General features: G+C 43.4%; 1 protein-coding gene across 1 annotated transcript; it reads left to right on the top strand.

Moving 5' to 3' along the window:
• Nucleotides 1–871: 871 nt before the first annotated feature.
• Nucleotides 872–2,929, top strand: LOC135484496 (uncharacterized). The gene has a single exon (XM_064766070.1). The coding sequence runs from the start codon at nt 872–874 to the stop codon at nt 2,927–2,929; it is 2,058 nt and encodes a 685-aa protein (XP_064622140.1).
• The last annotated feature ends 10,744 nt before the right edge of the window (nt 2,930–13,673 follow it).

Below are 13,673 nucleotides of genomic sequence, written 5' to 3' on the forward strand. Positions count from 1 at the left end.
CCATCAACACAAATCCCAGTCTTTGATGGATCCCCACTCATATGGCCTGCAATCACACGTAGCTGGAGATGCAAAAGCGATGATAAAGGGAATCGGCTATAGTGGGCACTGTTATACCGATGCGCTGAAGGAATTGAAGAGAACATTTGGTCATCGAAATTATGTTGCGCGCGCCTACTTGAACCAGATCACAAAGGGTCCAACTTTACAGTCGTACAACTCTACAGCTTTGCGAAGTTTCTACGTAAATATACGTGATTGCGTCATCATACTAACACAACTTGGCTACGTGACCGACATGCAGGGAACAGATCTGCTGATGCGCGTTGCTGGGCGGCTTCCTGTTGATCGTACCCGAGGCTGGGACAAGCATGTCTCACGTATATCGCAGTCTAGAGAACCATCACTACGGGACTTGAGGGATTGGTTAGCCGAATGCGTGGAGGCTGAGTATAACCCGTATGCTGTGAAGAGCGCACTGAAGGGAAAGTCAACCAAGGATGTGGACGCAGTCTCTTTCAACACTAAGATCACATCGACTGGGACCAAAGCTAAGCCGAAGAAGGAAACGCCATTTTTCAAGAAAGAAGCGCCGTCCTTTAAGAAAGACCAGAAAGAAACTACGTCGAAGCAGTTACCAGCATGTTCGCTTTGAAAAGAGTTTCATGCGTTATATCTATGCTTTCGTTTCCTCAACAAGAATTCAGAAGAGAGAAACAAATTCACCGCAGAAGCCAAGCTGTGTCAGAACTGTTTGCGACCGAACCATGGAGCCGAAAAATGTCCGTCAAACTTCACTTGCCGGGAGCCGGGATGTGGTCAGGCCCACCATACTCTACTTCATGAAAAGGTTACAGCACGGAATAGATCAATGAATGCTGGATGCGGGAGTAGACCTTGTACATTCTTCCAGCTGGCGAGGGTCTATGCCTTGGGAAACAACGGTCGATGGATACCAACCGTAGCGTTCTTGGATTCAGCCAGTGAGATCACCATCATCGACAAGTCATTGGCCAAGGACCTTGGTTTGAAGGGGAAGTCCAAGCAGCTTACTGTAAAGACACTCAATGCGGAAACGACAGAGATGAGTCAAACCGTCACGATGCAGCTGAAACCAGTCAACGATCCTGATGGGAATAGCATCCGAGTAGAAGAAGCATGGGTTGTTGGAGACAGTCACTTCCAGTGTCCATCACAACGAGTATCTGCAGATTGGGAACACCTCAACGGTCTTGGTTTGTCAGACATCGACTCAAGCGAAGTAAAGCTACTCATCGGTATCAACGTTGCTAGAGCACATCTTCAGTTTGACACTCGGATAGGAGAGGATACACAGCCTAGCGCGGTCAAGACCCCACTTGGTTGGACTCTGCTTGGAACCTCCGATCAAGCCACGTCATTATCTGCCAATGTCAATATCATCAACGCCAAGGACGCTAAACTAAAGGAAGAGATTGAACGGTTCTGGCGGTCAGAATCATTTGGAGTCCGACATGCTGAGGAGTCTTCACTCTCAATTGAAGACAGAAAGGCGATACAGATACTGGAGGAAACAACTCGATTGGTAAATGGTCACTACGAGATTGGCATGCTCTGGCGCGACTCGGAATCTCCGCTGCCTGACAATAAGTCTATCGCGAGTAAAAGACACTATCTTTTGGAGAAAAAACTGAATCGAGATGAAGATGTCAAGCGTCTCTACACAGAAACACTCGAGGGCTATGTCAGTAAAGGTTTTGCGAGGAAGCTGTCAGAGGAGGAGGCCGTACATCGCTCACCAAAGACATGGTACATCCCCCACCACGGGATGACAAACGTCAATAAGCCTGGGAAAATCCGTGTGGTTTTCGACGCTGCTGCCACCTGCCAGGGAATATCGCTCAATGACACTCTGATGACTGGTCCAGACCTACTTAATAGTTTATTTGGCGTATTGCAACGATTCAGAGTCTACAAAATAGCCATATCAGCAGATATAGAGGCAATGTTCCACCAAGTACGAGTACCGAGTCATGATGCAGACGCTCTTCGATTTCTATGGAAAGGAGACACATTTTCCATGGGAGTTCACATTTTTGGGGCGAAGGACAGTCCGACATGCGCCAATTATGCACTGAAGCGATGTGCCATGGACAATATCCACAAATATAGTCAAGAAGCTGCAGAAACCGTTCTCAAATCCTTCTATGTTGATGACCTGGCAAAACCGATACATGGAGTCCAAGCTGCGATTGGTCTAGCACAGGAGGTCACCAACATATGTGCTGAGGGAGGCTTCAGAATCTGCAAATGGTTGTCCAATAGCCTAGAGTTTCTCGAAAGCATTGAGGAATCTGAACATACCATCAATCCACCAGCCAGCCCGCACATGGGTGGAGCATGGGAAAGCTTGGTCAAGTCCGTGAAGAGAGCCATGAACTCCGTCCTTCCGAAGCAGAACGCCACAGACTCCGTCCTACGTACAGTACTCGTGGAGGTTGAGTCGGTCATCAATAGCCGACCGCTTACACATAATAGCGATGATCAAGCAGACTATACGGCGTTGACACCCAACCATTTCCTGATCGGCCGGGCCGTTGTCGTTTCACCTCCAGATGTCGTCTCACCATCAGAAATCAACAGTTGGAGATGGTGGCGTCGTGTGCAGGTCATTGCTGATCACGTTTGCAAGAGATGGCTTCGCGAGTATCTACCAATGCTGACAGTACGAAGGAAATGGTTAAAGGAGGAACGAAACCTGGCTGAAGGCGACTTGGTGATTGTCCGTGAGAACAACCTACTCCGAGGATCATGGGAGATGGCGAGAGTCGTCGAGACCTACCCTGGCAACGATGGAAGAGTCCGTTCGGTGATGGTCAAGACACCAAAAGCAACCTACGTGCGCCCAGTTGCGAGGATTGCGCTACTTGAGGAAAACATTTCAGGCTGAGTACTTTGTCAGGATCTGTGGGATAAAATTAGTTGTCTAGAGTTGGATGTCACTGAGAAATCTGTTTAATTCAAAATATATAATTTGGGTATTACTTAAATTTCTGTATCCATTTGTTAATGGATATATATATATTATTTACTTGGATATCCCAAGTAAAATTCCTCTTTCTCAGTGACACACTGCTCTAGATGGCTGATTCTGTGAACGAATGGAAACAGTTGTGTATGAAGTGCTAGTAACCTCTACACAACAGTTTCAATTCTTATTCTGGACCATATTCTAATCTTTGGATTCGAGACGTTTCGAGGATGTGTTGCGCCGAGATCTGTGGTTTGTCTTGCAGTTTGCAGTTATGGTACTGAGACACACAGGGTTAATCTCTACTTGCTAAATTCAATGGCTTTGGCATTCATGTGTTAGATTTGACAATTGTTGGCCTGTTCTGTGGGGTATGCTATAGCGCTGCCACCAAAAATCAACTCAAGGGACAGTGTGTTCCTTACTCATTCGTATTCAGGTGCCGATTGTCAAACCTCATAGGCTTGCTCATTCCGCCATTCTTTTTTTTTCAAGTTGTGCCTGTTAATGGGTACAAAATGTGTCTACCTATACTAATATTGCACTGTTTGTCTCAGCTGTTGCCATTTCTGTTTTTCTGCCTGTGTTTATGATTCGCTGGTGTCGATTCCGGACCAGAAATTTGTGTGAAAGACAATGCACTGCAAAGACAATGCACTGCAAAGTACTGACTGAACAATGCCAAGTTTGAAGCCTTTTCATGGTCTGAAATTACTATGCACTGATTTCTGATGTCTGAACTAACAATCTTTCCTAAGATGGACACTTTTCGTTTAATTTACCGGTAAAAAAGTAATTATTACTACTTGTTGCTAGCAACTTATTCCACCTAAAATTAGTTTAAAATACATCTATTGTCCTCTTTGGATTCTGTGATGTTCAGACTTCGGATTGTCAGTGCTGGTCAGTTTCAAGTGATCGGTTTGGACTCTATCGCTCCTTCTTACGTCATTGGCTGATAATGTCGGAGGTCTGAAATTTGAATTGTCTAAATTCGCCTTTTCAAGGATGGACATTCTATTATCTTGGCATTGGAATATTCCTTATCACTTATTCAAGTTGGGATATTCATCATGTGTCTATCGCCTTTTCCAAGGACAGACATTCTAAATGTCTTTGGTTGATTCCGTCTTCTCTACATCAGCATTGTATGACTCCAAAATTGCTCTAGCTACACATATTGTGTACAATATTTGCTTTCGGTATCACATACCAATCTTGTCATCCACTGCTGATTTGAGGAGGATTTGGAAGTCAGTCTTAGATATAGTCAGTGCTAGTTCAGTTCAAGCTAAACTGCCAAGCTGCAAATGCTTGATTTGCTTTGGTGCGCATATTGATTCGCTGCGTGGCACCCGCCAAGACGTCACGTTTGAATTTCGTCACACGTCCGTTTCGAAACGTTCCACTAGTTATGGAATGTTGTTGTACATATGTTTTGACTCTGTCAGGGGGGTGGCGATGTTGCTGACTCAAAATTCATATTTCCCTCCTCAAAATTCTCCACAAGTTTGGTCCTGCCATCTAGTGCTTTGGCCACAACACCTCCATGAAGTTGCTTCTGCACATGTCACTGGGCATGAGCAGATGCAATCTGGGCACCATCTTTCCAAGACATAATTTTCTATTTCACCAAATTCTACAATAATAATCTAAATTATAAGTGAAACCATTTTGTGTACAGAATAACAAATAGCTACATTTAAACCCTAAACCCCCTGCTCCATTTTCATTGTAATATAAAAGGTTTCACTTTCCAAAAAGGTATATTTATAGCAACATTGCCAACCCCTTCCCAAATACATACATGTGCATAGTGCATTCAATCTCTCTGTGCACACCCAGTGCATTTTGCACTGTCATCCATATGTAGATTTAATATATGTTTTGTAAGACACCTGTCTTTCCTTCACTTATTTCAAATTCTATTGTGCTGTCACGCACACCTCGTGATGCCAGATCTGCTGGATTTTCTCCAGTTACAATATGTCGCCACTGGTCTGGTGACGTACTCTCTCTGATCTTCTGCACCCAGTTGGTGACAAACTCATGGAACCTTCTGGCCTCGTTGTTGATATACCCCAGTACCACTTTACTGTTTGACCAAAATGTCTCTTGGATGTCTTTGTAGGCAAGCTCTCTGTGCAGTTATACATCTTCACAGACATGACGGCAACAGTGAGCTCCAAGTGTGGCACTGTGACAGGTTTGCTGGGTCCTACTTTGGCCTTCGCTGCAACCAGAGCTGTGTCGATCTTGCCGTCTCCTCTAAATAGTCTTATGTAACTACATTGACCATATCCTCCAAGCAGGCTAGCGTCGGCGAAGTGATGTAATTCGACCCTCTTCAGCTCCTGATCCATGCGATCAAGCGACTTGTAACAACGTGGGATTCTAAGCTTACTGATGTCATTCAGCTGGCTCCTCCCGGTTTCCCATCTTTTGGCGACGTCATCAGGAATTGGGTCGTCCCACCCCTTTCCGTCCCTGCAGAGCTCTTTTATGATACGCTTTCCTTGTAATATAACTGGCGCGGCCAGACCAAGTGGGTCGAATAGCGAACTGACTGTTAAGAGACCAAGGCAATGCCAGTCTCTAACTTATCTTTCGTGTCGAAGGTAGTCGAGAAGGTCGTGGCGGAGCAGCTTATCGCACATGTCAACTCAAGCAGCCTTTACCCACACATGCAATCTGCCTACGGGAAGGGGCACAGCACTGAAACTGCTTTGTTGCACGTGGTTAAGGACCTACTTTTGGCACTCTACTAATGCAAGGAGGCTGTGCTGTTTCTCTCAACCTTTGGGCCGCCTTCGACACCATAGATCAGGACATACTGCTGTCTAGGTTGCGAAATCATTTTGGGGTCAATGCGGTGTTACTCTAGTGGCTCAGGTCTGATTTAAAGGGTTGGAAACAATGCATACTCCTCGATGGTGTTTGCTCGTGATGTACCTCTCGACTGTGGTATACCACAGGGTTCGGTACTCGGGCCAATTCTTTTTTCGTTGTATATTGCTCCCCTAGAGGACATGATTGTGAAGCATGGGTTAATGTCATATGCTGACGACAATCAGGTATACGCTACACTGAAGCAAGGAGATCACCCCGATACTGTAAGATCCTTAGAAGAATGTGTAAAAGAAATTCGAGCGTGGCTCAAGGAAAATAAGCTCAAATGCAACGGTCCAAAGACAGATATCCTACATCTAATATCTCTTTTTCGTAGGTCAAACCAGAGCATACATCACTCATTGTCAATGTCGGGGAAACACCAGTCCAGTTAAAACCATCTGTAAAGGACCTTGGTTTTACTCTTGATAAGACCTTCTCAATGAGTTAACAATGTCTAGGCAGCTTCTTTTGCCATCTGGCGAATCGGTTGTATTCGTCACCTACTTGACCAACAGTCAGCCAAACAGCTAGTCCATGCTAGTCCATGCTAGTCCAATGTCGCGGTTAAAACCCACCTTTTTAAATCCTTTTAAGTGTTGTTTTAAAAATGTTTTAAAATCAAAATTATTGTAAAGCGCACTGAGGTTTCACTGAAACGTAGTGCGCTATACAATGTATGAGCACTTTTTATTATTATCTATTACTCGATGGCATCTTTGTGAAGCTGTCTGTCTTCCAATCATAGGAACTTCAGGCAATCATGCTGGTTCTCCAGGAAAAAGACTTGATAGAAGCAGGCCGATATATCGTAGGTCACGGCGACTGGCTCCTTCCTAAATCTTGTCAGAATCCTGTTGAGGCTGTTCATCAGATCTGGGCTTTGCAGTAGGTGTCTGTTCAGGCTATGTCCTTCATACTCTGGGCTTGCATCTAAAACGACTCTTAGCTTGTTTTTCTTCGGATGGTATATGCCGTGATGTGGGATACCATATGAGCTTCCCGACCTGTGTGGAAGTTTCAGGTGTGTCAGGGACCTTCTCGGCGTAACCTTTAGTTGTTACGTCATTCATAAAGTCGGTATACTCTTGTCTGTACTTGTAGTCCTTTTTCAGCTTATGATGTAGATGTCTTAGACGTTTCTCAACCATGTGTCTATTGTTGGGAAGACTGGCATCATCCTCTTTTAAAATGGCATTGGAATCTCAAGGTGGGAATCCTCCTGTTGATGTATTCCTGTTTTCACGATAGCCAAAAGACGTTGGTCTTGAACTGACATCTCGCGTCCTGTCTTCTGCTCGGTAGACTCACCCTCAAACAGTTGGTTAACCTCAGCTGTTGTTATCTCTTTGACCTTGGTGCAGTAAGCAATGTGGACTAGCTGGTCTCTCTTGATGTTATCGGTGAAGTTTCCAATAACTCCCCATCCAAGGTCAGTTCTTATCGCGTATGGATCCTCATCTTCTCCGCGAACAACATCCCTCAGCTTCAATAGTCTTGGTCAATTTATCCCAATGATGACTCCAATCTCCCAATCTTCTCGGTAAGGGTGCAGCTTGTCAGCGACGTCTTTCAGGTGAGGTAATTTCCTTACAGTCTCTGGCCTTGGTACTTGGCTGTGACTGGTTCGGATGACATCTCTCATACACGACTGGTATGGCGATGTCGAAGGACTTGGTCATAACCTGGATCCGCAAACCATTCACTTTCTTTGTGTTGACGACTTCTTCATCCAACATGGTGGTGAGCTTTAGCTGGACATCTACTCCCGTGGCGCCCATCTTGTTCATTGTGGCCCGAGACACAAAGCATGTATCGGACTGGGGGTCCTAGTTGGCATAAACCTCTGTCTTCTTTCTGGAAATTTCTCATGATACAAAGTGGTGGGTACTATAAGCGTGTGCTTCCAAGATTGAGATTGAATGCTGTTACTAGTATCATACTGTACAGTATGTACAACTGCTGCCTCTGTGACTGTGGGGAGTTGAACTTATAGGACTAGGATAGAACACCTGATCCATGGGATGTGTAACGCTTCAAAGCGTATCTTTGTTAATGTTGTGTTACTCTCTGAAGCGGTGCCAGGATATATTTCCAGATCCTCTGGATATTTGTTAAGCGATCCGATGCGATTGTCTTGTACTGTAAACTGTATACATTGTATATCCCCAGTCGCGAGGATATTTGTTAACGTTAACAACCGCATGTGCGTATCTGGACCCGTGGTTGAAGCCAGTGTAAACGGAAAGTTAGTCCTAGGAATATATTTGCCCTATACAATAGCTGTGTATTGTCAACGATAAAGGAAACGGTTCAACTAACGGTATAAAGGCGGATCTTCTGTTACACATTACACCGAATATATTTTAACGTTAACAGACGCATGCGCCGCTGCGTCATTCCCGACCCCGGACCGTGCGGGGCGACGGGGGGCGACCCTGAATACCCCCGTGGCCCAGGGCGAGGGAGGCCGATACCCTGTGTTAGGGGTATAAGCCTATACCTGCGCGCCCCGACCTGTTCAATTGTGCATCCAGTTTTCGTCACTGCCCGAAGATGAAATATAAAATGACCCGACAGTCGTCGGTATGGCGAGCCAAAGCGGTCATAACCTCCTATTTTTAGTTCAACTAAAAATATTTTTAGTTGAGCTAAAATTGTTTTTAACCCTTTCGCTGCGCCGTTAAAAATTATTTCAATATTGATTCCTTGCTGCCCCCAAAATACTGTAAACGCCAATTTTAACATAGGTAACTTTGAGGCCAATATACAGCCTGAAGAAGAAGAGATAGAGCTTTGGACTATCGGAAAAGGTTGTTGGGGACAGCATGGACTTTCAAATTATGCATTTGTTAATTACCTGAAATTATGTTAATTAACCAATTAACGCTAATTAATATTAATCAACGAGGAAAAAAACTAGATTTTTCATCTTGACCCCTATCACTATCACCCCCCTCGGACCCTGAATAATGCACACTATCATCCCCATGCATGCTGTGTACATCGGCATTATCTTCAGAATCATAATCAGACTCGTCTTCTAACGCCTCGAATTCACTGTCACTGACAGCGAATATTTCATCAATTATTGATTCTGCAGTTCATCGAACACGTGACTGAGGCATTTAAATTTGTTCTCCCTACATCCGCACAGATCGGAAAAATTTTTTGGTCGCAAAAAAGCGTACATCCGCAGCGAAAGGGTAAATGTAACTGAAAATATTTTTAGTTCAAATAAAATTAATTTTAGTTCAACTAAAAATATATATAAAAAATAATATAACTGAGAGAGTTTTACAATGTTGCTTGATTTCCCGCACAATTTCTGTTATTTTAAAATTGTTCGGCAATCTTCGGAAATACGGAATCAGACCAATCAGAAACGACTTTCCATCCAAATTTGCGCGTAGGGATTACGAGTTCCCGAAGAGCCCCGACAATTCTATTGTAACTGTAAGAGATTTTATTAGAACAGAAATAATCAGTTGCATTAAAAACAATTTTAGTTAAACTAAAAATATTTTTAGTTGAACGGGTTATGACTGCAACTGCTCGCCATATGTCGGCACGGGCGGCCGGGGCTACCGGCTGAGGTCTGAGGCGCATCAGGCGACACTTGCAGTCAGGGGGTCGGGGGTACTTTTTCATTTTCGGCATCAATAAGGCCAAGGAATCTCTTCGGGGCCGGTTTGATAGGAAATTCTCAGCCCAGGAAAACAGTAGGGGCCTATAGGCTGTCACGGGACACTTAAAGACCTAAAAGATTCGGGCTGGGGATAGGGTCGCTCTTTTACTGGGTCTCTTTAGCCACTGAATAATAGGTTGTGGCACTTTTCCAGGGGACAATGCTTACTGTCACACCTAGCTGGTCTCTGGGCCTGGATGATATCAAATAAATTAAATTAATGAACATTCGTCCTACCATTTTTGGTACCGATCATGCCGATAGGCTACCGTAAAGGCGTAATAAATTTCATTTTTCATTTTCATTTTCACTTTCCCTTGTCAGCATAACTATAAATAACGAAAATTTATTTTTCACGATCCTGCCATCTTTATTCTTAATCGCCCATTGTAATTTTACAAAAATTAAATCGGTACAATTGTTCCGTTGTTTTTATCCATGCTAGACTCGCTGGTCCCCGGTCCCACCTGTGCCCTGGAGGAGAGGTTTAACCCCTTGCGTACCTAGTAGGGACGATATATCGTCCCTATAATTTGTCTCCCGTATACCTAGTAGGGACGATATATCGTCCCTCTACCAATGTTTTAGTATAGAACTCCCGGTACACGTTAGACACTATTGCACGGTGTATTGATGTCCCTGGTGTCTGTAGCAGACTATATTTAGTTTCATTCATCGTTCTAAAATGGCGCTGTGGTTAGATTGGCATGTGTTTGCCGTTACTACACACGAGGCGATTAGCATATAAATTGGCGGTATTACTGCCACAGATACCGCATTGTATTGTGAATAACATGGCGAAAAGTGGGCGTGTTGACTTGGCTACGGCGGTTTCTATGATACTGGAGGACTCGCAAGAGTATGTGAATAGTGGCAATAGTCAAGATGAGGGTGGGGGTGAGGAAGAATCTGCTGACACCACCGACTTTGGGGTTTTTATGAATGATCACTGATCAATCAATAATCGATAGATAATCAATAACCAATAGGCTATTGATTACTGATGAATCAGTGAACAGTGTATTGTAGGTCAATCATCATGATGCTTTGTAATGATCCTAATTCATTGAAAAAACTCTGTTGAAAAACGTCGAAAATATCATGTTTTTTTTTGATCAATCAATATCGGTAATCAATCGATATCAGTGATAACAATAGCCAAAGTTTAGCAACGAGTTCTGCATATCATTTATAGCTTGTAAGTTCATCAATTACAGTTTTATACTTGTTCAAATCAGAAAATCAATAAATTTAGCATAATCAATCAAAAAGTATTGATCATAATTGATTATTGATCACCTCTTACCCAATTGATACCAGGAAACAACACCAATCGATAGCCAAGGTAATCAGCTTTACAAAAATGTATGGTTTTATTAGTCTATGATGAATAGTAAAGGAGCTACAATTTTTTTAATTATTCATACGCCATTAGGCATAAAACTGGTAAAATATCTCGGTACAGGGCATGCCACTTGCCTCGGTAGCGAAGGGGTTAATTCCCCGCAAATTTTAGATATTGATCACAGCAGTGGTATGTATCAAATCGTTAAAATTGAGAAAATTTCCCAATAGTTATTCACAAAATTTGTTTCTACGGTTGAGTATTACCACATAGCCTATGTAGGCTATCGTTTACCGTCCACGCGTGCGGCATAGGATGGTCATTCCAGACGTAATAATAATTGCGGTGCGCCGCCATGTGGTCATTACTCATTGTGGTGAGTGCATTGTGTAATGATGGTGTACATTCATGCATAGTGATCCTACCCATGTGACTAACGTCATTCATCTTTTGGGCCTCGTAGCATGAAATTAGATTAACTGTTAAAAAGACATAAATCAAGTCATAGCCTACACTTCCTATCTGGGCTTCCAAATCCACAGCATCGGGACTCCCGCTTTGTGGTTCAGTTAAATTTATTAAAAACTACCCTTCCCTTGGTTGGCACTGGCAGTGTAAAATTGCTTTTTAGCTCACCTGTCAGGTGAGCTTATACGATACCGCGGCGTCTGGCGTCCGTCGTTAACTTTTGACAAAATCGTGGCACGTTTCTTAACCGCTTGACCCGGAAAGTTCATACTTGGTGTGTGGGTACCCCTAGGCAAGACCTTCCTTCAGAATGAAAATCAGCGCAATTTGACTGCTGGTCTGCCATATAGGGGGCGCTCTTTGAAAACCTATTTTTGTCATTTTGAAGCTTATGGTTAAAGCTAGAGCGATGAAAATTTTATGGTGGGTGTATCTAATAAAGGTACATTACATATCACACGGGTTTTTGATTTGACCTTCATTTCAAGGTCACAGAGGTGGAACTCTAAAATTTCTTTGATCATGGCGCGTTTTTTTGCTATTGGTCATAGACTCTCTAAATTTGATATGTAGACACCTATTGGGCATCTCTACATGTTGACACAGATTTAGGTCAGTGTGACCTACTATTCAGGTATAAGTAGGTCAAAGGTTAAAAAGCCCATTTTCTTTATTCCAGCAGATTGAAGTTTGAAATGAAGTTTTAGAGGTCGGCCTGATATAGAGGTTTCGATATTAAATAGATTAATTTCGTTTCATATCACTAGGTGGCGGTATTGTGCAAAAATGTCAGTTGGCACATTGCCAGCAGTTTTGAATTTCGCGGTTCGAGGCAATCCGTCGGGTATCCCAGATGCGCAGTGTTGTACTGCGCCACTAGATCTGCATACTACAAGTATGGAAGACAGCCATTTTATGAATTTGAAGCGAGACGAAGAAGGAATTAAATCACCTATACTCCTAGACTTCTTCTTAACAAAGGTTTGTGTCCCCTTATAGCTCGCTTTCTGGCGACACTATACAGTATTCAGAAAATGAGTGTCAGGTGGGATGGGTATACATCGATTCCTTTCACTGTCTCCAATGGGGTTAAACAGGGTGGGGTCCTGTCCCCGATTCTCTTTAATCTCTACATTGGACAACTCGTTGATAACCTGGGTAAATCGAAGTTCGGCTGTCGGATCGGGAATATCCCCCTGTCAGCATTTGCTTAGGCCGACGATATAATTATTCTTGCACCAGCACTATTTGCGCTGAATGAATTACTAGGAATCTGTAATGAGTTTGCAGTTGAATACAAGATAAAGTTCAACGCCGCTAAAAGTAAGCTGTTGGTGTTCGCCTTCAGAATATTGGGTATATTAGGGTATTTTTCAGTGGTGTTGTTTTAACACCCAACAACACTGAGCTACATTTGGGAATTCCGTTTGGGCCGGATTCCGGCCGGGTTCGGATACAGTCTAGTATCAATGACCTGTACGCTAGGGACCAATCTTCTTCTTTGTCAGTTTTATCATGCCAGCACTGATGTCAAGTATGCACTGTTCAAGACTTATTGTGTGTCACTTTACGGATGCCAAATGTGGTACTTTGTCCAAGCCCGTAGTGGTCTACTCATTCTATATCGCGTGGCGAAAATGTATCCGACGTATCATGGGTTGCCCGTACAGAACTCACAACTGCCTTATTCCCCATATAATTGACGATCTCGAGGTAAAAACTGTAATCATAAAGCGAACACTGAACTTCATCAGGACAATCTATGCTTCACATAACATAACATAACATGTACGTTGAACTCTGTTCTGTTAATGGTAAATGGGAGTGGCTCGCCTCTCAGCCATAGTTTAAATTACATCAGTAGGGTTGCCAATAAGTCCAAATTTGAGCTAGTTAAGGCTGGCATCAGCATTGGACTTTTAAATGACGCTGAAAATGACGGCAATGTGTTAATTGGTGCTCAAATTAGAGAGTTAATTTCCATGCGGGATTATGGACACCCATTATTATCCAAGGACGAGATTTCGGATATGATAGAATTTCTTTGCGTTTCATAGCTGTAACCTGGACAGGTGAGGTCCCCATTCAGTTTGAGAAGACACCCAGGATGGCTATAGATAAGTTTGACGAAAGATATAAACTTCTTGCTGTACCCTAGCGCTGATAGACACCTGCGAAGTCAATCGTGATCGACACGGTCGAAAGCTTTCTCCTGATCAAGGGCGATTATAGCAAGAGGAATGTCCCTATCATTAGCGATGTTAATAGAGTCC

This window comes from Lineus longissimus, chromosome 1, assembly GCF_910592395.1.
Source record: "Lineus longissimus chromosome 1, tnLinLong1.2, whole genome shotgun sequence".
NCBI lineage: Eukaryota > Metazoa > Nemertea > Pilidiophora > Heteronemertea > Lineidae > Lineus > Lineus longissimus.

Excerpts from the sequence above, each read along its gene's own strand:
- LOC135484496 (XM_064766070.1), top strand. The coding sequence starts at position 872 with ATGAATGCTGGATGCGGGAGTAGACCTTGTACATTCTTCCAGCTGGCG.